This window comes from Rhinatrema bivittatum, chromosome 4 (genome assembly GCF_901001135.1).
Source record: "Rhinatrema bivittatum chromosome 4, aRhiBiv1.1, whole genome shotgun sequence".
Taxonomy (NCBI): domain Eukaryota; kingdom Metazoa; phylum Chordata; class Amphibia; order Gymnophiona; family Rhinatrematidae; genus Rhinatrema; species Rhinatrema bivittatum.
The window spans coordinates 478,044,743-478,065,637 of record NC_042618.1 but is presented as its reverse complement, the minus strand read 5'-3'; the positions used below and the strand labels follow the sequence as shown (position 1 = coordinate 478,065,637).

Below are 20,895 nucleotides of genomic sequence, written 5' to 3'. Positions count from 1 at the left end.
TGGTGGAGCCAAACACAGTAACAGAATTCAAGCAGCCTCGGATAAGGGCAGAGAGGATCTTTAGTTGTGAAGAAGTGGGGGGAAAGCCAGAGATCAGCTGGGGTCGATAGCACTGCCGCATGCCTGACATATTCTCCCAGTCTTACCCTATAGCCTCAACACTATTAGTTAAATTCTTACGTTCCCTGTAAAAGCAATTGTTGCTGCTGTTTATGTTATAATGTAAACCGATGTGATGTATCTAACAAATGTCAGTATAGAAAAACCTTAAATAAATAAATCAGATGAGGTTGTCGGTCCCGATCTGCATGAAGTGGATATAGTTCTACACTAAGGTTCACCCTGTTAGGCCTCCTGGCCCACCTGTAAAATCCTCTTCCCTGCCCAAGCTTCAGGTCTCAAATCATCAGCTGACCAGTTCAGCATCACTTCCTTAAAGATCCTCTGTATTTGTCCCATGCTACCTGAATTCAGATACTGGTTTGTCTCCACCACCTCCACTGGGAGGCCACTCCATGCATCCACCACTCTCTCTGTACAGAAATATTTCCTAAGATTACTCCTGAGTCTACCCCCCGTCACCCTCATCTCATGACCTCTCGTTCTAGATCCTCCTTTCCATTGTAAAAGACACCTCCCGTGCATGGAAACCTTGGAGATATTTGAATGTCCACATATCTCCCCTATCTCGCCTTTCCTCCAGGGTGTACATGTTTAGATCTTTAAGTCTATCCCCGTGTGCTTTAGAAGGAAGACCACTGCCCATTTTAGTAGCCCCCTCTGGAGCGTCTCCCATCCTGTTTATATCATCTGGAAGGTGGGGTCTCCAGAACTGTACTCAGTATTCCCAGTGAGGTCTCACCAGGGACCTGGACAGGGGCAGGGTCACCTCCCTTTCTCTGCTGACCCTTCCTCTCCCTGTGCAGCCAAGCATCTTTCTGGCTTTTACCATCGCTTTATTCACCTGTTTGGCCTCCTTAAGATCATCAGATACAATCACCCCCAGATCCCGTTCTTCCTTTGTGCTTAGAAGAATTTCACCTCCAATACTGCACCTCTCCCTTGGGTTTCTGTGCATCCTGAATGCATTACTCTGTATTTCTAGCATTAAATCTTAGCTGCCAGACCCTAGACCATTCCTCGAGCTTTGCTGGAACCCTCCTCTTGTTCTTCACTCCTTCCTGGCTGTTCACCCTGTTACTGATTTTGGAATCATGGATAAAAAGACAAACCTTCCCAACAATCCTTCCTTTATGTCACTCACAAAAGGTTAACACCTCGCTTAAAGTTTCCAGACTCTTGCAGTTTCTTTTTTTCCATGCCAGCATCTGATGCTTGCGTAGCTGGAGTCATGCAATGCAGCTGAGGGCAGCCCTGTGCCTTTTCGCCTTTCATTAACTTCAAACGTGATGCCCAGCTTCATTTAAAAAAAAAAGCAGCAGTTATGTGGTTTCTTGCCTCTCTAACTGGGCACCTACCCAGGACACCCTTACAGGAATTCAAAAAATATGATGCAAGCTTACGTAGACGGCTCACGGCATCATCTTCCCAACACTGCCCTAGGGAGACGGCTTTTGCAGATATCAACAGACTGACAGACAGGTGTAGCTGCCTGCAGACCGTAAGAGAAACGTTTGGTCTAACTGCACATCGCGCTCCCTCAAGCAATGCATTTGTGACTGGTTTTTATCAATTTGTAAGGAATAAATAGGCAACGGGGAAAACCCCCCAGTAAATAAGGTCGTTCGTGCCTACCTTTGTATCCTCAAATCAAATCACCACAACACATTGCAAACTGCATTCCTCTGTTTCTCTGTAATCCCAGGATGCCTTTCTACGGGATTTGGGCATTTTAAAATGTTGACATTCTAATTACGAAGGCAAAACCTTAACGGACGCGAGATGGGAACCGTGCAGCGTGTTTAGGAGTGCATTAAATGCGTCACTATTTGGTCTACGAAGGTTATAGAATTTGTGCGTATTTTGACTTGAAAGAAAGTGTTGCAGCCTGGAAAACATTAAAAGCAGGAGCTTCTGTTTAATGCTACTTCTAATCCTTTCTGGAGCAGAGCATTCACTGCACGGGTTTAGTGCAAGAACTCTGCTTTCTGAAGACAGGACCTGTGAGGCTCCCTCTATTACAGAACCTCTTCCAGGCTGAACGCGTTTATAACCAACCTGTCTCTCGATATCTCCCAGCAAGGCGCTGGCTCCCAGGCGAAAGAGCTCCGGCTTCAGCCACTCGCATCCAAGCTCTTCCTTCATCAGCGAGAGCCAGGCCAGAGCCTCCTTTGCACTGCGAATGCCTCCGGCCGGCTTAAATCCAACCTAGAACGACAAAAAAAGGAATAAGGGAACAGAGTCAGCCGTGTTCCTGCTTTCTCCTGGACAGAGGTGTCTCAGACCACGGCGCTGTCCCCGACCATCGTCAGGCTGCTGCGCCGGAGTGCGCACGACGCTGCGGCTGCTTGCAGATTCGTCACCTCACCAGGCCGTCGCTGCAAGCCTTCCATGGGAACACAGGGCTGGCGATCCCTTCGCGGGTCTCACAGGGACCAGCAGGCGGGATGTCACAAGATCCCAACGGAGCCGCTCTGAAAATGCAGCCCGCTGTGACTTGCATTGTGCCTTTGAACCTTTTTTCGGCGGCCGGCTATCAGAGGAGAGGACGACACATCCTCGCCGGACCCGACTCTCAGAGCTCCAGTCTGGTACAGACAATGGGACCCTGCGGAGCCCCTTGGAGGCTGCACTCAAGTCCCCCCTCAGTACCACACTGCCCACCTCCACGGGAGCATCCCTGCTGCCCGTCAGGATGGTCCCGTGGGGGCGTGAAGTCCATCCTCCTCCGCGGTGGCTACGTTCCCACCCTCTCTCAAGACGAAGACTCTAATAGGCACTGAAGTCGGAGCAAAGCTTCGCCGTTCTGCCCCTTCTCCAGCGCGCCCTGATCACACCAGGGACTTTGCCGGCGATACCCTGCCGACATGCAGACGCACAGATAACGGATGGGGGCTCGTCACCGCAACACAGGATCACATTTCCCGGCTCGCCCCCAGTTTCTATACAAGCTTCATGGACGCCTAAAAATAAATATTTGTCAAATCGTCATCATCATAAACACCAGGAGGTCAATATTGAAAGGTCGGGGCTTAAGCTGGAGAAACCCCGAGGTTTCACTTTCCAGCCCTGCTGAACGGATAAAAGTTACCGGGATATAAGAGAGGGGGGTTCAGGGGCGGGGGGTTAAATTTAGCCGGGGCACTGCCCGGCCAGGAGACAATAGTCACCCAGGGCAAGTTTCCCGCTGAATATCCCGGTTAGCTTGACCTGCTAGGGTCTGGGGCAGCTAAAGGAGGCCGGCGTCCACGTTTCGCGTCACGCCGGCGCCCACGGGGGCGGTGCTGCTAGAGCTCCTTCACGCTCCTGCACTTTAGAAAGGCCCATGCAAGGCGGGGGCACATTTACGCCTGGGCAGGGTGCGCGCAAAACCTTTCAGAACCGGGAGTCTGCATGGAAACGGGAAACGGGATTGCGCACAGCCCCTGGGGGGGATTTCCAAAAACCCCAGGTGTGCCTACAGGTTTTTCCAAATTCTTCCCTAAACGAGAGGCGCTATTAACCGAAGGGGGTGGAGAGGAGGGCCCAGCAGTTTCCTCCGGCTCGGGTCAGAACCAGGACAGGGACCTGGCGGCAGCAGCCTTCGTTCATAAATACCCGGGGGGTTTATTTCCTCTGTCCCATGCCCTCCCCCCCTTCACGTCACCGGGGATCCTTCCAGATCCCTCCAGCCACAGGACCTTGCCATCGCGCAGAGGTTTGACTACACCCAGGGGATGCGAGTGCCGCCTCCGCAGCCTCGGGAGGACCGAGTCTGCTTCACCTCCAGAAAGAAAACTTGATTTAGCCACTGTCAGAAACAAACACCATTAGGTCTTATCATTTCTACTTTGCTTTGTTTTTCTTGTTTTCTTTATTTTAAAGGATCAGGACCGCAGTGTCTGTCACCCTCCTCTGCTGGAGTCAGAGAAATACTGAGGGATCGCAGGTGCCACACCAGGGTATATGGGAGGTGCCTTTTCAGCTTTTTTTCTCTGACTCCATCTGATAGACACAACCAGTGGTCTGGACCGATCCTGGTACATACAGGGAACACCTATTTTCCCCATCCCTGACTTCAGAGGCGCTGAGAAGATGAGATGGGATCAGGCTAACTCCATCAGGGGACTTTGCAGATTCTGAATCTTTCCTCGGCCGTCGTGTACTGGGGAAGCAACGATACCACCGATAGCAAATGTCCCCCTAAATGGAGCTCCGACCTCCATGTCATACGAGCGGTCTCAGGTGCCCTTTCAGTGAAATCAAACATCGTGACCCTAAAGCTCACCTCGCAGCCTTGCACCTGGAAGGTAAAGCGGACGACACTCTGAGCATCAGAAGCGACATTTCCTCTCCACAGACCGTCAAAGCACCCAGGGTCAGGCGGCCGAGGTGAAATCCAGAACCAGGCTAACAGGGATGAAGGCAAAACTTCCAATGCGCCCCCCCCCCCCCCCCCCCCCCCCCCCGTCTACCCTAAGGGGTGCCCTTCCCCCACATCAATAGACCGTGCCACAAAACTAGCGTCTGAAGCCAAGACCAGAGCCAGGTCTCCGCCTCCGTCATCCACGGAGCACATCCGGCTGCTTCCGCCAAAAAGGCGAAAACTCGCACCGCACCCACTTCCCACGGCTCCAGAAACTCTCTGCCTCCTCCCCACAGCCTTCCCTCGGTGTGCTTAATAAGTTCACCTCCCCGAGGATTCGCCTTCTCCTGCTCAACGTAAGAGCGCTCTCTGGAGCTGGGGTTTCCCCCACTGAAAACCGACGTGTGTGTGTGTGTCCTCGAGCGTCGCTCGGGCAGGATTAAGCTCCCACCGTGCAGTCTGCTTCTCCTGCTCCAGCCACAGCTCATCATTCAGTCCCACGACTCGCCAGCCCTGGCCTTCCTGCTTCAACTTTTCCCTTCTCTATTAAGCGAGGACGCGGCAGAAAGCAGTCTGCTCATTAAAAAGAAGCCGTCCATGCACCTCCACTCGGAACAAGGGGGATGGGGATGTCCCCTCCCACCCACTTCACAGTCACTTCCCGCTAACAAAAGATCAGAAATTCATTCTGCGAAAAGTAAAATTAAACATTTATCTTAATCATGTGATTCACTTGCGCTGTGTCTCAGAAAAGCCATCTCTGGTAATAGGGGGTTAAGCCCGTATCTTAAACTGGATTATCTCCATTTCCAAGAAGATGCATGGGGTATTTAAAAATACATAAATATATATATATATATATCTACCTTAATACCAGTTTTCTGGTGGAAGTCCCTGATGGCTCGCACCATTACCAACGCCACAGGGAAGATTGCATTCACCGCTTCTTTCCCTGTGGAAGTTTTGATGAAATCAGAACCTGGGGAAGGAAAGCAGAGGGCCGGTCACATAAGGAAATATTCTCAAGTTTTACCCGCTCCTTGTAATGTCATGTGCAGGACTAGGAGGTGGAGGGTGGCACGTGGAGCCCTTCCCCGCACCCCACGGGGTAAGGCCAGGAGCGGGCTCTGCTGACCCTGCGCTCACCCCCTCCTCCCATCACCCTAAGAGGTTACGCGACCTTCCACCGCAGTCTTCCTGGCAACAAAACGAGGCCTTTTAAATCCTCCCTGGTAGCAGGGAAGAGATGCTGCCAGCAAGCCAGCGGTTTCCTGCTTCGGACGTTTAATAGGTGGAAGCGGGGGCAAGGCCTGCTGTTTCCCGGGAGAGCTGCTCCTGCGACGCCGAGCGGGGAGGGGGCGGGCCTGACACAGGTTGGTTTCTGTTTCTCACTGAAGAACCGGTAAGAGGAGGACAGGGAAGGTCAAGCAGTACCCAGCGCACTGGTGAAACAAGGCAAGCTGTGCAGACACACAGTGTGAGGGGCGGACGATCGGGGCGCATCCTCCCTTAGCAATGCATTTTGCGCCTTTCAGCTGGTCGGGAGCTTTTGTACATCCTGTAATTACAAGTCTCATTAAAACTCCCATTAAACAACAGCTGCCCTTGTATATGGTTTTTCTAATCAATTTGGCCAAACAGAATGACTTTTAATCAGCTGTTGATAAAAATAGAAGATGAAATTTTAATTCTAACAGATTAACCACAAACTGAAGACGGTCTTCAAAATCCATCTCCTTCTATTCTCCAGTGGATTTAATGACTATTCAGCAACTCATTACTAAAGAGAACAAGATGAACATTTTCCAGTTCATTAAAGAAATGTACTATGTATTTTTGCATTGTCCTCATGATTCGTTACAGGGAGTCTTAATTACAAGATAATGGATAATGGTTATTAAGTGCAGACTGTGGTAATGAAGCTTCTATTCATTTGTGAGCCTCAGAGACTGCGAAGGGGGCAAAATAAAATTACTAGCTTCAAAAGATTAACGAATCAAATTATTATTCAATTTTCAAAATCTCATTCAGATGTCGCCGAAACAAGCAGAGATTAAAAATGAGCACTTCTTGTAAGCAGTGCCTTCACTTTCCCGGAACAATATCTTCTGCCATTACCAGAATAATCAGCTTAAGCTGCGATTATTAGCAAAACGTATCGTCAGCTCGGCATTCTGCTCCAGAAACGGCAGAGAGGTGCGTTTCTGGGTTTTTATTTCAAGTAAGGCGGCCTTGCTCAGCGGGTCTCCCCAGGTAGGGAGCAAGCAGCCGCGGGAACTCGCTCACGGCAGACATCAAACTCCTTCGGTCTATAAGAAGGAGGAGAGGGTGAGAGGCAGGGCCCCTGCCCTGAGAATGAGAAGACGGGGGGGGGGGGGGCGAGGAAATCTTTCTTCCATCTTGTGACTGCGCAGCCGCGTCCTCGACTACCGTCGTCCACCTTCCTCCGATTTCCAGAGCGACTCTGCTGGGAGGGGGCGCGCCGAGATTTTGGAAAGGATCCTGGTCTTACGCTGGTGAGCTCTTCCCCCGAACACAGGGGCGGGCGACTTTTTTCGGCAGCTAGAGACCCCCAAGCTTTCTCCTGCTTCACGGTGCTCCCGTCATCAGCTTCGCTGCGACTTCTGTGATAAGGCAAACGTGTGCGAGAGCAAGGGGGAGCCTGGGATGCACAGCAGGGCACGGTGACAGAAACTCTGGAGGGAGCCTCTCCCTTTCCAAACCTGTCACCCTACACAGAACGGACAGGGGCACTGGGGAGGGAGGGGGGCACTTCAGATCCCAGTCTCTTGTGAAAAGCACGCGACACGTGTGAGCACGCCACCAGTGCGTAATCTGTATGTGAGCTAACGTGGCTTACACTAGTGAGGACTCCCAGCTCCAATACTCGCCAGGGCAGCGCCCGGAAGCTTCTACGTAAAAGCTCGCACGCTCTCGCAGTCGTGGGTGGATCGCACCCAATGACTTCCATTCTTTTTACTCCGAAAACCTCCCGGGTAGAACTCCTATTTTAAACATTTTCCAAAAACCCAGCCCGCACACTTGCTTGTCACTAGATCCAAACTGCCGCGGCTGCTGGTGCGGTCGAGCTCCCAGCCAGCGCCCACATAAAGCAAGAGAGAAACGTCCCGTCCCGTCCCCCCCCCCATTTCCCCCCAGCAGCTCGAGCGGGTCCAGGGACAATGCAGAAAGCCGATTATTCCACAGCACCTGTTAGGAGGAGCCTCTGGAGAGCGCTCGGCAGCGTTGCAACTGCTAATTATCTTTAAAGTGACTGAATGCCAGTCCAAATTTGCTTTTAGCTAATTGCCAGGTTTGAATGCGAGCTCCATCATCACTCGTATCCTGCCTGACTTGGCGAGAACAGAGGCTGCACAGAGTCTACGGCTGGTCCCGTCCGTCCCGTCCCCCCGGCTGTAGGACAACCCTGGAGCCAGAACACACGGCCCGAACGCTTGCATTCCCAGCGTTGGGCCCTGCCTTGGTCAACGATGGTCCCTTGGCAGTGACAAGGCCTAGAGAGCTAAATGCCTTCCCCCCGGCACAGAGAGCACAATCACCTTGCCAGAAGTTAGTGGCTGTTAATCTTGCAGGATCCGTCACAATGCCCGCCACGTTAGTTAATAATATCCCTGTCTTGAGAACTCATTAATAGATAACGTCTGCTCGCCACGGCTCAAGCTATTCCGTAGAAATCTCTCTCTCCATGAAGGGAAGTTTGATGCCTTCCTAGAAATTGATGTCTCCTTTATAAATCAATCAATGAGGCAGATCGATGTCCGAGCTCGGCGTCTTATCGACCAGCGGGGTAACGCCTGCACGGGGGGGGGGGTGTGGACGTCCAGCGCGTGCTGAATCGGATGAGAGAGAGACGCGCGGGCTCGACGACCGATGGTTTGAAACCGTTTCAGACATCAGCTCCGTTCCTTAGAAACCCTTTCCCCGCTGGAACCACGGTGCGTCAGGGCCCAGCGCTTCAGGGAAGGAGGAAGTGCCATCCCCACCGCTGGGGAGAGCAGCGCCCGGCGCGCAAGCTTCAGCGGGGGCAGCTCTGCTCCATGATTTTCCCCGCAGGGTTCACCCCTTATTCACTTCTGTGCTACTCTGCAGATAAAGGCAGAAAAGAAAAGAAAAGATCTATCCACACCTCAGTAAAAAAATGTTTAACATTTCCACTCTGCAGTTAGAAAGTTATGCCCCAAAAAATTCAAAATGAAGAACCGTGGAAAAGATAACGCAGGTCCTCTGAAGCTCCTTCACAGAGGCGCCGATGGAATAAAAGTGAGAGAAGCGCGTATGCTAAGCATCTCCCGGGCCGGTGCAATGGTATCAGGCAACGAAGACAAACCTGCCACCTTGGGTCCCCACACAAGTAAAAATCTCGCATTTATAACAACAGATTTTACATGAAAAACGACATTCAAAGATAAAAATATCACTTACAGCAATGCATGTAAAGATACCTATTGTATGTCCACCAGAAAACCCTGCTAAAAAGAAAAAAAAAAGACACTTGGAGCCCATACGGTATTAGGGCTATTGTAACGCGTGTTGGGTGTAGGCTTGGCACTCAAAGCCAAGAATAAAGTGAATTACAATTACAAGACAGTAAGCCCCCCCACACCAAAACAGCACTAAGTACCAGCACTCAAAAGGGTTACAACCTCACCCATGAAAAGGCAACCAGGCCCTAAAACACCAGTACACCTCCTATTAGAGAACAGAGCAAGTCTAGTTCCCATAGAACCCTACACAGTAACTCCCCGCTAACAAAATTCCTCAAGTCCAATCATGCATGCATCACACAGACACAACCTCACCAAATACAGAATAGAGAGACCAAAAGGTAAACATGAAAAATATGTAGACAAAAACTGAACAGGAAATCATGACATTAGATTCTGGATGCAGCACAACAATGGGAAAAAGAGAAACACTGCCATTCTTCATAAAATATCAAACAATAAAATCAAGAAATATAAAATATCAATAATAGTAAAAGCATACTAGTGAAAAGAATATTTCAAAACAGCTGATATATAGAATATCCAATAATTAAAAACTCAAAATTTTAAAATAATGTTCCAACCTCCAAAACAATATTGAAAAACAGCACACGTGTCAAATAACACCCAATAATTAAATCTAACAAGGATATAAAATCAACTACTCTCCCCTCCTGGGAACGTTTGATTTCCTGATGCCCTGAGGTTGTCGAGGATTAGCTGATGGGGTGGGGAGTGGGGATTGTTGTGAACAAACTTTCTCCTTCTCATATACACACACACACAAGCACACAGGCTCTCCCACACATGCACACTACCAAACACACACACACATGCTCTTTTGATCCCACACCCACCCTCATTCTCTCAGACAGGTCCCCTCTCTCTCTCTCAAAGACACACAGATTCCTTGTCTCACTCACACAAACCCCCCTTCAGACAGGCTCTCTCTTAGCACACATGCACCCTTGCTCCCTCATACACCCAATCCCTCTTACTCACACACATCCACATACAAGCTCCCTCTCTCACACATACACACAGATTCCTTGTCTCACTCACACAAACCCCTTCAGACAGGCTCTCTTCTCTTACCACACATGCACCCTTGCTCCCTCATACACCCAATCCCTCTTACTCACACACATCCACATACAAGCTCCCTCCCTCTCTCACACATACACACTCCCTCATAGAGGCTCCCTCTCTCTCACAAACATCCTCATACAGGGTCCTTCTGTCTCGCTCTCTCACCCCCACACACAGACTCTATGTCTTGACCATGCATGCACACACACAGGCTCCGCTCCCTCGCTCTCTCATACACACACACACGCACAGAGGTGCCCTCACATACAGACACACACATACTTCCAATCTCTTGCTCACTCACATAGGCTCTCAGTCTCATTCTGGGCCTCCCCAGCCTCTCTCTCTGTCTTCTGCTAGGGCAGGATGGGCTCCGGTTGTAGCCCCATCTCCAAATCTCAGCTGCGAGGAGGATGGGCTCTGCTCGCAGCCCCACACGGCTGCTCTTTGCTGATCCTAATGGTTGGCACTCTCGGCAACTGCCCAGTCAGCCTAATGGAAACACCCGGCCTGTGTCTCTCATACTTTCTTTACCCACATGGTAAAAACTGAGTTAACTCCTGACACGGTAAGTTAATGTTATGTTAATGTATCCGAGGTTAACAAACCTGACACAAACCAGAAAATGCGCAGACACACGAGCAGAACCGTGCAATCAGCCTTATTACGTTGGCCCATGAGCATGGATGCAACAGGACTGATGCCCAGAAACCCTGATCCAAGTGCATAAAAATTAAAGGGAGACCTCAGCTGGGGGGTGAGTAAGGGGCAGTAGAGTACCTCGGGCACCCAGCGCTCTGCTTGGACTCCTGGGTCAGAGAGGGAATGAAAGTGAACTCACAGTTCAGGCGGCAGTGCTTGGCCAGCGCGGCTTCTGGACTGCACAGGCCGGCACCAGCCCCCGAGACGCGCGCTCACTTTCATTCCACCTCCGAGTCAGACGTTAAACCTCCCGCATTAAGGAAAGAGGAGTCAGGCCTTCAGAGCTTTCTGCACCACCCCCGCATCAGGGAGGGAATAGCTAACGCTTTCATGGAGTTTGCACGGAGGGGCGTCAGACCGAGAGTAAAGTCACATGCGTGTAGACAGGAGTAAGCCCTCGCCCCCAGAGCCACAGAACTGCGCACCGGATCCGGGCAAGCAGAGCAGGGAGGCTCGCATTTTACTGGGAAGGTTATTGCTTCGTTTGGGCTTTTCCCCTCAAGAGGTGCGCGGTAATGGTTGCGTTGCGTGAGGTTTGCTTGTGCTGCACTGTGTGCGCTGGCTGCGATCCGCTGACACTGGGCGATCGGCGGGCTACAAACTGAGGAAACAAACAAATAAGGAAGCCCGGGTCATCGCACAGCAAAGGCAGGAAGAGCGTCTCGCGTGCACGACAGCCCTGCCCGCAATACCGTTCAGTGGCGGATAACCGGCTCTGGTATCCCACCTGCTAAATCCGGGAGAAGCAAGGTGCGAGAAGGGAGAGCGGGTCACCAAGCGAAGCTGCGGGAGGGCTTCCTGCGCGGCCCAGCTCTGACCCAGGGATGCACAGACCTGATCCCACCTCCCGCTCTCCTCCCCGTGCTGTACCGGGAGCAGACCTCTGTGGCAAACGGCAGGGGCTGTGCTAAAGCAATTCAAAACCCCCTTTTCTTTCCAAGCTACAGTCTGGTTCTCAGCACGGCCAGAGACGGGGAGGAGAGCGGCTGAGAGACTCGTGCCAATGTCACCACCTCAGTGGTAGACGACCCCAGTCCTCCTGCTCCTACTACTGGGCTGGCTGAGACCAAGGGTCCATCAAGCCCAGCATCCTGTCTCCGACAGTGGCAGGTCCAGGTCACAAGGACCCAGCAAATCCCAAAGAGTAGACGCACTATTTACTGCTCACTCCCAGAGAGCAGCAGTGGCTAATAAAGGTTTATGCAATTTTCTTCCAGGTTGTCCAACCCCATTTTAAACCCAGCTACGCTAATCGCCACGTCCTCTGGCAACAAATTACACATTTTAATTGTGCGTCGAGTAAAAAAAAATAATTTCTCTGATTTGTTTTAATTGTGCTACCTATTTCCTTCATGGCATGTCCCTTAGTCCAAGTACCATTGGAAAGAGTAAATAACCATTCCCTATTTACCCATTAACCTTACTCAATGATTTTATAAATCTCTATCCTATCCCCCCTCAGCCGTCTCTTCTCCAAGCTGAAAAGTCCTAACCTCTTCAGCCTTTCCTCATAGGGGAATTGTTCCATCCCCTTTATCATTTTGGTCACCCTTCTCTGTACCTTTTCCAGCTCCAGTCTATATTTTAGGGATGAGAGGAGCAGAGCTACATCATAGATATATCCAGAGGTATTATGATATACACTGTTTTATTTTCCATTCCTTTCCAAATAACTCCTAACATTTCAGATCTGAAGCTCAGTTTTTCCTGTGGATTGAGTTCTGGCTCAGTAAAATGAAAGACCAGGGAACTCTCACTGTCTCCTGGATCCTAAATTTCCCTCCCCCCCCATACCTACGGATGCCAGGAACTATCCTGGCTGCTGCTCGTCGTCCTGTCTGTGTAAGGGCCGCCATTCTTCCAGTCTTCACTGGGATTACCAGAGGGCTCCTGCTCTCGTCCCGCTGCACAGGGGAAACCAGAGCAGGTCCATGCAGGCAACGGAACAAGACCAGGACCGGCTCAGGCACCTCCTGAGGCATCGAGAACGACTTTAGTTACTCAGCGACCCCTCTCGCGGGGTAAAGCAGAAAGCGGGGGGAAGAGCTTGCACGCTACCTGCCATCATGGCCACCAGGCTGGCCTTGTAGACGTTGGTCAGGGAGCCCAGGTCTCCGGTCCCTAGGATGGTTTTCATGTGGGCTTCGCCGCAGGCCTCGTGGAACTGGCAGATTTCGTCGTACAGGGCTGTGAAGGAAGCGCGTTTAGCACTCTGACCCAGGGCAGGAATCACAAGCTGGCATCCAGCGTCCCCCCCGTCACACACACACACCCCCCCCCCGCGATGCTCCCTCCCCCCTCCCTGCACAGGTCAAAGGACATCGGCGGGAACGGCAAAAGGGAGGAACAGGAGAAAAAGAAAAAGCATAATTTATGTATCAGCCCAATAAAATGTGCCCTGACCTGCAATGAATCCTCCCCGACACCAGGGGGCCCCAAACTTTGTAAGACATAGGGAATTGCAAATTTACGAAAGGGCCCCTTGGGGTTTGCTGAGCTGGTGGGGAAGGGGGGGGGACACGTTTAGCCCTTGTGTGGATTTGAAATGCTGGGAACGTGGGGAGGCAGGGGGGGGATTTCTCGGAAGCTGGCAACCCTACCCTATCCCTGGGAGTCCTGCCTCCTCTCCTCCCTTGCACGACCTTCCCCCTCCCTCCCCTTTTCTCTCTCTTGCCTTCCCTCCAGCTGCCTCCCCCTCTTCAGCATCTCCTGCTCTTCTCCTTGCCTTTCTTTTCTGCTGTCCCCCCATTCTCTTCCCTCCTCTCCACCCCTGGCATTTCTCCTCATTCCTCCCCCTCCTCCCTATAGCACAGCGGCACCCGATGGCTGTCGACCTTCAGGCCCAGGCCCCTCTCGCCGCACCTCTGCTAATGCCCGGGTTTCCCCCCACTCTCTGCACCTGCCTACAGCGCCCCCTGCCATCGTGGGGGGGGGATGTACAGCAGGGAGCGGGCACGGCAGCCCCTCCCTCACTCACTCCCCTACCTCAGGCGTCCTCGGTTTGGGGGGAGGGGGGTCTGGGAGCCCCATGAAACCTTTCTGCCTTTGCCGATGCCGCTAGGCCTTCCCTCCCTGGGCCGGATCCGGCCGCGGAAAGGGAAGGGTCCCCGCGCTGCCGAGACAGGTTTTACCTTCCCACTGGCCCGTCAGCGCCAAGGTCCTGTTGATAACGACATCGACCTCGGCCGCCCCATCCTCCACGGCCAGCCTGACCTCCTCCAGTCGGGTTTTCAGGGGGGTCTGTCCTGCGGGGAATCCGGTGGCCACTGTCGAGACAGAGCGGGTCCCTCTGTTGAGCACCCCGAGGTGACATCTCCTCTCCCGGCGCAACGAGCAGCTGCCGGGGCTGGCGTAAGCCACGCCCCGGCAGCTGCTCCCCCTCCGTTCCCCCGCCCGCCCCCCCCCGATGCTTTAACCACAGGGGAAAGTGCATCAAAACTCCGTACCTGAAGCTACCGGGATGTTGCAGCCTGCAGCCCCGAGAGCCTTCACAGCGTCGCGCACTCGGGCCGGATAGACGCAGACAGCGCCGGCCGTAACGCCTGGAAGAAAAGCAGGCGCGCACCGATCAGAGAGCACCTCCACCGGCTGTGGACGTTACGTTTTTACGCCCCGCTGCATCCAGCGTGCAGCTGCATTTTCAAACCCTGCACTTAGTTTTGTAGGTTTCTTCGAAAATGACGTTAAGCGTTTTGTCTTCATTCGACCGTCTGGGCCAGGGGTGGGCGATTCCGGTCCTCGAGGGCCACAAACCAGTCTGGTTTTCAGGATCTCCCTAATGAATATGCACGAGAGAGATTTGCATGCACTCTGCCTCAGTTGTATGCAAATCTATGTCATGCATATTCATTAGGGATATCCTAAAACCTCGACAGGTTTGTGGCCCTCGAGGACCGGAATTGCCCACCCCTGATCTTGGCTAAACCGCAGCAGACAGCGGGCTCCTTCCTTTCCCTGTGGCCGTTAGTCCCGCAGCACGGGACAGTCCAGGCAGCATTACTGCGGGCTGGCCGCAGCGCGGCACGACCTCTAGGCCTGGCCACAGGCGAGGTGACATTTCTGACTTCTCGGTGACCCTCGTCTGTGGGGGCCTGTCCTTCCCTAACCCCAGAGTAAACCTTTAGTAAATCAGGTCCCGAGGTCACACGCAGAGCCGAGCGTTTACATTTAGGATTCTGTTTTCACCTGGGGGGGAAACACTCGGCACTGATCTCAGAGCTAAATTCAGGAACATTTTCAGCCGAAAACGTAAGAGCCTAAGGGAAGCGCCAAACATTTGCCTCCTAGAAACGTTAACACCTACTGATGAGCCGCCTCAGCCAGATAATTTATCCGGTCAGCCAGACAGACGTATGCGCGTAACTTTAGAAGAGCGGTGCAGCTGCGCCGCTGGATATGGGCTCAGTTTATCTACCTCCAGTTTATTAAAACCTCATGAGAAGTAGAAAGCGCCAGGCCCTGTAGCTGGCAGGACCTTGCGTTCCATGTTCCAGTCATCGCCCAACAGCGACCCCTGGTGGGCGGCTTCAGGACTCCCGACTGCAGGCTTCCGGGAGCAGCCCCGCCGCACAGACCCCGGCCGAGGACTCCCCCACTGCCATCACTGGACTAGAGCGAGTGGGAAAGGGAGATGAAAGGGGTAACCCCCCCCCCCCGACAGCTGCAAATGGAGTCTCAGGGCTCCACAGCCCACCAAAGGCCGGTTTCGAGTGACCTGGAAGCCGAAAGGTGCAGGAGGAAGAAGCCGGGCCAGAGCAGCTCCTGCAGTGAAACAGGAGCTGCCGGAGGGAGTCCCGGCCTCTGCTAACCACCACCACAGCCAATCAGATTTACAGGGCACCGGGGGGGGGGGGTCATTCCGCGGGGCGGGAGGATGCTGTAATACCACCACCACAGCCAATCAGATTTACAGGGCACTGGGGAGGTCATTCAGCGGGGCGGGAGGATGCTGTAATACCACCACCACAGCCAATCAGATTTACAGGGCACCGGGGGGGTCATTCAGCGGGGCGGGAGGATGCTGTAATACCACCACCACAGCCAATCAGATTTACAGGCACCGGGGGCCAGGGAGGTCATTCAGCGGGGCAGGAGGATGCTGTAATACCACCACCACAGCCAATCAGATTTACAGGGCACCGGGGGGGTCATTCAGCGGGGCGGGAGGATGCTGTAATACCACCACCACAGCCAATCAGATTTACAGGGCACCGGGGGGGGGGGGGGGGTCATTCAGCGGGGCGGGAGGATGCTGTAATACCACCACCACAGCCAATCAGATTTACAGGGCACCGGGGGGGGGGGGGGGGTGTCATTCAGCGGGGCGGGAGGATGCTGTAATACCACCACCACAGCCAATCAGATTTACAGGGCACCGGGGGGGGGGGGGGGTGTCATTCAGCGGGGCGGGAGGATGCTGTAATACCACCACCACAGCCAATCAGATTTACAGGGCACGGGGGGGGGTCATTCAGCGGGGCGGGAGGATGCTGTAATACCACCACCACAGCCAATCAGATTTACAGGGCACCGGGGGGGTCATTCAGCGGGGCAGGAGGATGCTGTAATACCACCACCACAGCCAATCAGATTTACAGGGCACCGGGGGGGTCATTCAGCGGGGCAGGAGGATGCTGTAATACCACCACCACAGCCAATCAGATTTACAGGGCACCGGGGGGGGTCATTCAGCGGGGCGGGAGGATGCTGTAATACCACCACCACAGCCAATCAGATTTACAGGGCACCGGGGGGGGGGGGGGTCATTCAGCGGGGCGGGAGGATGCTGTAATACCACCACCACAGCCAATCAGATTTACAGGGCACCGGGGGCGGGGGGGGTCATTCAGGGGGGCGGGAGGATGCTGTAATACCACCACCACAGCCAATCAGATTTACAGGGCACCGGGGGGGGGGGGGGGGGGGGTGTCATTCAGCGGGGCGGGAGGATGCTGTAATACCACCACCACAGCCAATCAGATTTACAGGGCACCGGGGAGGTCATTCAGCGGGGCGGGAGGATGGTGTAATATCACCACCACAGCCAATCAGATTTACAGGGCACCGGGGGGGGGGGGGGGGGGGGGGGTGTCATTCCGCGGGGCGGGAGGATGCTGTAATACCACCACCACAGCCAATCAGATTTACAGGCACCGGGGGCCAGGGAGGTCATTCAGCGGGGCAGGAGGATGCTGTAATACCACCACCACAGCCAATCATATTTACAGGGCACCGGGGGGGGGGGGGGGGGGGGTCATTCAGCGGGGCGGGAGGATGCTGTAATATCACCACCACAGCCAATCAGATTTACAGGGCACCGGGGGGGTCATTCAGCGGGGTGGGAGGATGCTGTAATACCACCACCACAGCCAATCAGATTTACAGGGCACCGGGGAGGTCATTCAGCGGGGCGGGAGGATGGTGTAATATCACCACCACAGCCAATCAGATTTACAGGGCACCGGGGGGGGGGGGGGTCATTCCGCGGGGCGGGAGGATGCTGTAATACCACCACCACAGCCAATCAGATTTACAGGGCACCGGGGGGTCATTCAGCGGGGCAGGAGGATGCTGTAATACCACCACCACAGCCAATCAGATTTACAGGGCACCGGGGAGGTCATTCAGCGGGGCGGGAGGATGCTGTAATACCACCACCACAGCCAATCAGATTTACAGGGCACCGGGGGCCAGGGAGGTCATTCAGCGGGGCGGGAGGATGCTGTAATACCACCACCACAGCCAATTAGATTTAGAGGGCACGGGGGGGGGGGGGGGGGTCATTCCGCGGGGCGGGAGGATGCTGTAATACCACCACCACAGCCAATCAGATTTACAGGGCACCGGGGGGGTCATTCAGCGGGGCAGGAGGATGCTGTAATACCACCACCACAGCCAATCAGATTTACAGGGCACCGGGGAGGTCATTCAGCGGGGCGGGAGGATGCTGTAATACCACCACCACAGCCAATCAGATTTACAGGGCACCGGGGGGGTCATTCAGCGGGGCGGGAGGATGCTGTAATACCACCACCACAGCCAATCAGATTTACAGGGCACCGGGGAGGTCATTCAGCGGGGCGGGAGGATGCTGTAATACCACCACCACAGCCAATCAGATTTACAGGGCACTGGGGAGGTCATTCAGCGGGGCGGGAGGATGCTGTAATACCACCACCACAGCCAATCAGATTTACAGGGCACCGGGGGGGGTCATTCAGCGGGGCAGGAGGATGCTGTAATACCACCACCACAGCCAATCAGATTTACAGGGCACCGGGGGGGTCATTCAGCAGGGCGGGAGGATGCTGTAATACCACCACCACAGCCAATCAGATTTACAGGGCACCGGGGGGTCATTCAGCGGGGCAGGAGGATGCTGTAATACCACCACCACAGCCAATCAGATTTACAGGGCACCGGGGGGGGGGGGGTCATTCAGCGGGGCAGGAGGATGCTGTAATACCACCACCACAGCCAATCAGATTTACAGGGCACCGGGGGGGGGGGGGGGGGGGTCATTCAGCGGGGCAGGAGGATGGTGTAATAAGGCAGGGGACTGCGTGAGCTGTGCAGGGAGCTGGCGGGTCCATCACAAGCTACCATGGCACACAGATTATTTCATGAATTAAAACAGGAAGCCCGCCCGTAAGGGGGAAGCTGCTTGTTCCTGGCTTAAATGCTTCATCCTCTGCAAACTGCTGGTGCTCTCCTGCTATGTTAATAACCAATATTATTATTCACCCTGGTGCCGGCTCATCAAAAGCCGTTCACTCCGTGGCTTCAGCCCCCGCTGGTGTCACGGTGCCTGCTACAGACCAGGAGAAATGCGACCTTACCAGCTGCAAATCAAAGGTGCCAGACGCTGCAGGTGGACAGCCCGCCCGACATCCTCCAGCCCGCCGGCGCTCCCTCCCGGCGTCATCGACGTGCGCAACGCCGGCGGGCCGGAGGCAATGGCGAGCACGCCCGAGGTAGGCGGGCAGCTACGGTGCTGGTTTGCCCACCCCTGCCACAGTGCTACACACCCACGGGGCAGCACACATACATGAGAGCACGCCCGAGGTAGGCGGGCAGCTACGGTGCTGGTTTGCCCACCCCTGCTACAGTGCTACTCACATACATGAGAGCACGCCAGAGGTAGGCGGGCAGCTACGGTGCTGGTTTGCCCACCCCTGCCACAGTGCTACACACCCACGGGGCAGCACACATACATGAGAGCACGCCCGAGGTAGGCGGGCAGCTACGGTGCTGGTTTGCCCACCCCTGCCACAGTGCTACACACCCACGCCGAGGTACCTTGGTCATGCACATCCATGGCTCTCAGGAGATCCTCTCTGATTGGGCGCTTGGCTTTGAAGCACAGGCGATGAACGTTTGAAGCGGTGTCATCGCCCGACAGCGTGGTGAGGTCTATGCAGGTGACGGCCCTCAGCAGCCACGCAGCCTTTAGCGAGGAAGAAAACCGCAGCGTTAACAGCGCTACACAATCAGTTTGCGGGGAAGCCGGGGAGGGATCCAAGACTCGTGCATTAGCTGAACGCACTTACGTCGGCCACCAAAAGCTACGTCCGTAGGCTCAGCAGCATTCCAGCGGCAGCGCGTTATGAATCTACGCATGTAACTGACGTTTTCATAAAGCGCTCACAGAACTGCACGCCGGCGCCATGAGGAACTGCCTTCAGCCAAACAACCACCTGACGTTACAACGCTACTTTATTTATTTTTTTATTTAGGGGTTTTTATATACCGCAGTACGTAAAAATACATCACCGCGGTTTACAATTAACAATAATTAGCAACAGGCTTTACAGATAACAGGTATATACGATAACAGGCAGTACAGTTAGTAAACCATAAATTAATATAATGTTTTACATACAAAAAAAATGATTTCGGAAGAAACTAAAAATCATTTACGAACTAACACAACAACTTTAGAGCATAATATTCAATAATAGAGCTGGTAGAAGCCACAGGACGTAAATTGAACAAAGGAATATTCTATTATTTTGAAACTAATTGAAGGATCCTAATCAGGGATAGTGCGGGAGAACAGAGAGAGGATTAAATTTTTGGGGAAAAATATAGGGTCGTAGGGACAAGGAGCAGGGAGTTAACGTGGGTAGAATATTAATTGACAATTCGGATTAATCAGATATCATAGTGTGAAGGCTTGTACTTATGCAGCCCCCTTGCGTTGGAAAAGTCAGGTGGCTTTTGTGAGTGCTCAAAAGTGCGCACGTAACTTTGAGCTAGGAGCGCTGCCAGCGACAGGGCCACGGGTCAGCAGTGTGGCCACAGAATATTTGGTGCCACTTAGGGCGCTGGAGCAGGGTGACTCTCTGCAGTCACCCGCCCTCTTCTCTGTGGTCACTACCTTGGGATGTATTTCATATGCTCCTGGCTCAGCTTTTGAAAATACACCCCAAAATGACATCAGAAAAGGAAAATTAGTTTCTTACCTGATAATTTTCGTTCCTGTAGTACCAAGGATCAGTCCAGACTGCTGGGTTATGCCTCCCCTCCAGCAGATGGCGTCAGAGAAAAGCTGAAAAGCACCCCCTAGATATACCGGAGTGCCACCTGCCATCCTTCAGTATAAGAATATCAAAGCAGATTGAAATATATATATATATATATATCACTCATGCCGTAAAATGGGTTTTGTTTTGGGGTTTTTTAAGAACCCATGACTAGAACAAATAGAACATTGCACTGAAAATACCATAATTGAACCTATACACATAATCACACTCTGCAGAATCAAAAACCGGAAGGAATCAAAATAACAGAAAGAATACGAGCAGACTCTCCCATATGAAAAAGACTTGGGCGGGCGTCTGGACTGATCCTTGGTACTACAGGAACGAAAATTATCAGGTAAGAACCTAATTTTCCTTTCCCTGTACGTACCAGGATCAGTCCAGACTGCTGGGACGTACCCGAGCTGCCTTAAATGGGGTGGGACCCGGACAGTCCCGCTCGAAGCGCACTGCTGCCGAAGGAATCGGCCGATGGACCCCTGACATCCAACCGATAATGTCTAGCAAACGTGTGCAATGACTTCCAAGTGGCTGCAAATCTCCTGGGCGACACAAACTGACTTTCAGCCCAGGATGCCGCCTGAGCCCT

General features: G+C 53.3%; 1 protein-coding gene across 2 annotated transcripts in view; it reads right to left on the bottom strand.

Moving 5' to 3' along the window:
* The window catches only part of DERA (deoxyribose-phosphate aldolase), a 52,059-nt gene that overhangs the window by 7,334 nt on the left and 23,830 nt on the right, over positions 1 to 20,895 (bottom strand). The window contains exons 3-8 of one of the 2 annotated variants that reach the window (XM_029597330.1): positions 19,060 to 19,207; positions 14,208 to 14,303; positions 13,893 to 14,027; positions 12,820 to 12,948; positions 5,332 to 5,444; positions 2,179 to 2,328 (exon numbers count right to left, since the gene is read on the bottom strand). In XM_029597330.1, coding sequence (XP_029453190.1) covers positions 2,179 to 2,328; positions 5,332 to 5,444; positions 12,820 to 12,948; positions 13,893 to 14,027; positions 14,208 to 14,303; positions 19,060 to 19,207 — 771 coding nt within the window. The remainder of the gene's footprint in view (positions 1 to 2,178; positions 2,329 to 5,331; positions 5,445 to 12,819; positions 12,949 to 13,892; positions 14,028 to 14,207; positions 14,304 to 19,059; positions 19,208 to 20,895) is intronic. The other variant, XM_029597331.1, reaches the window with a different exon arrangement.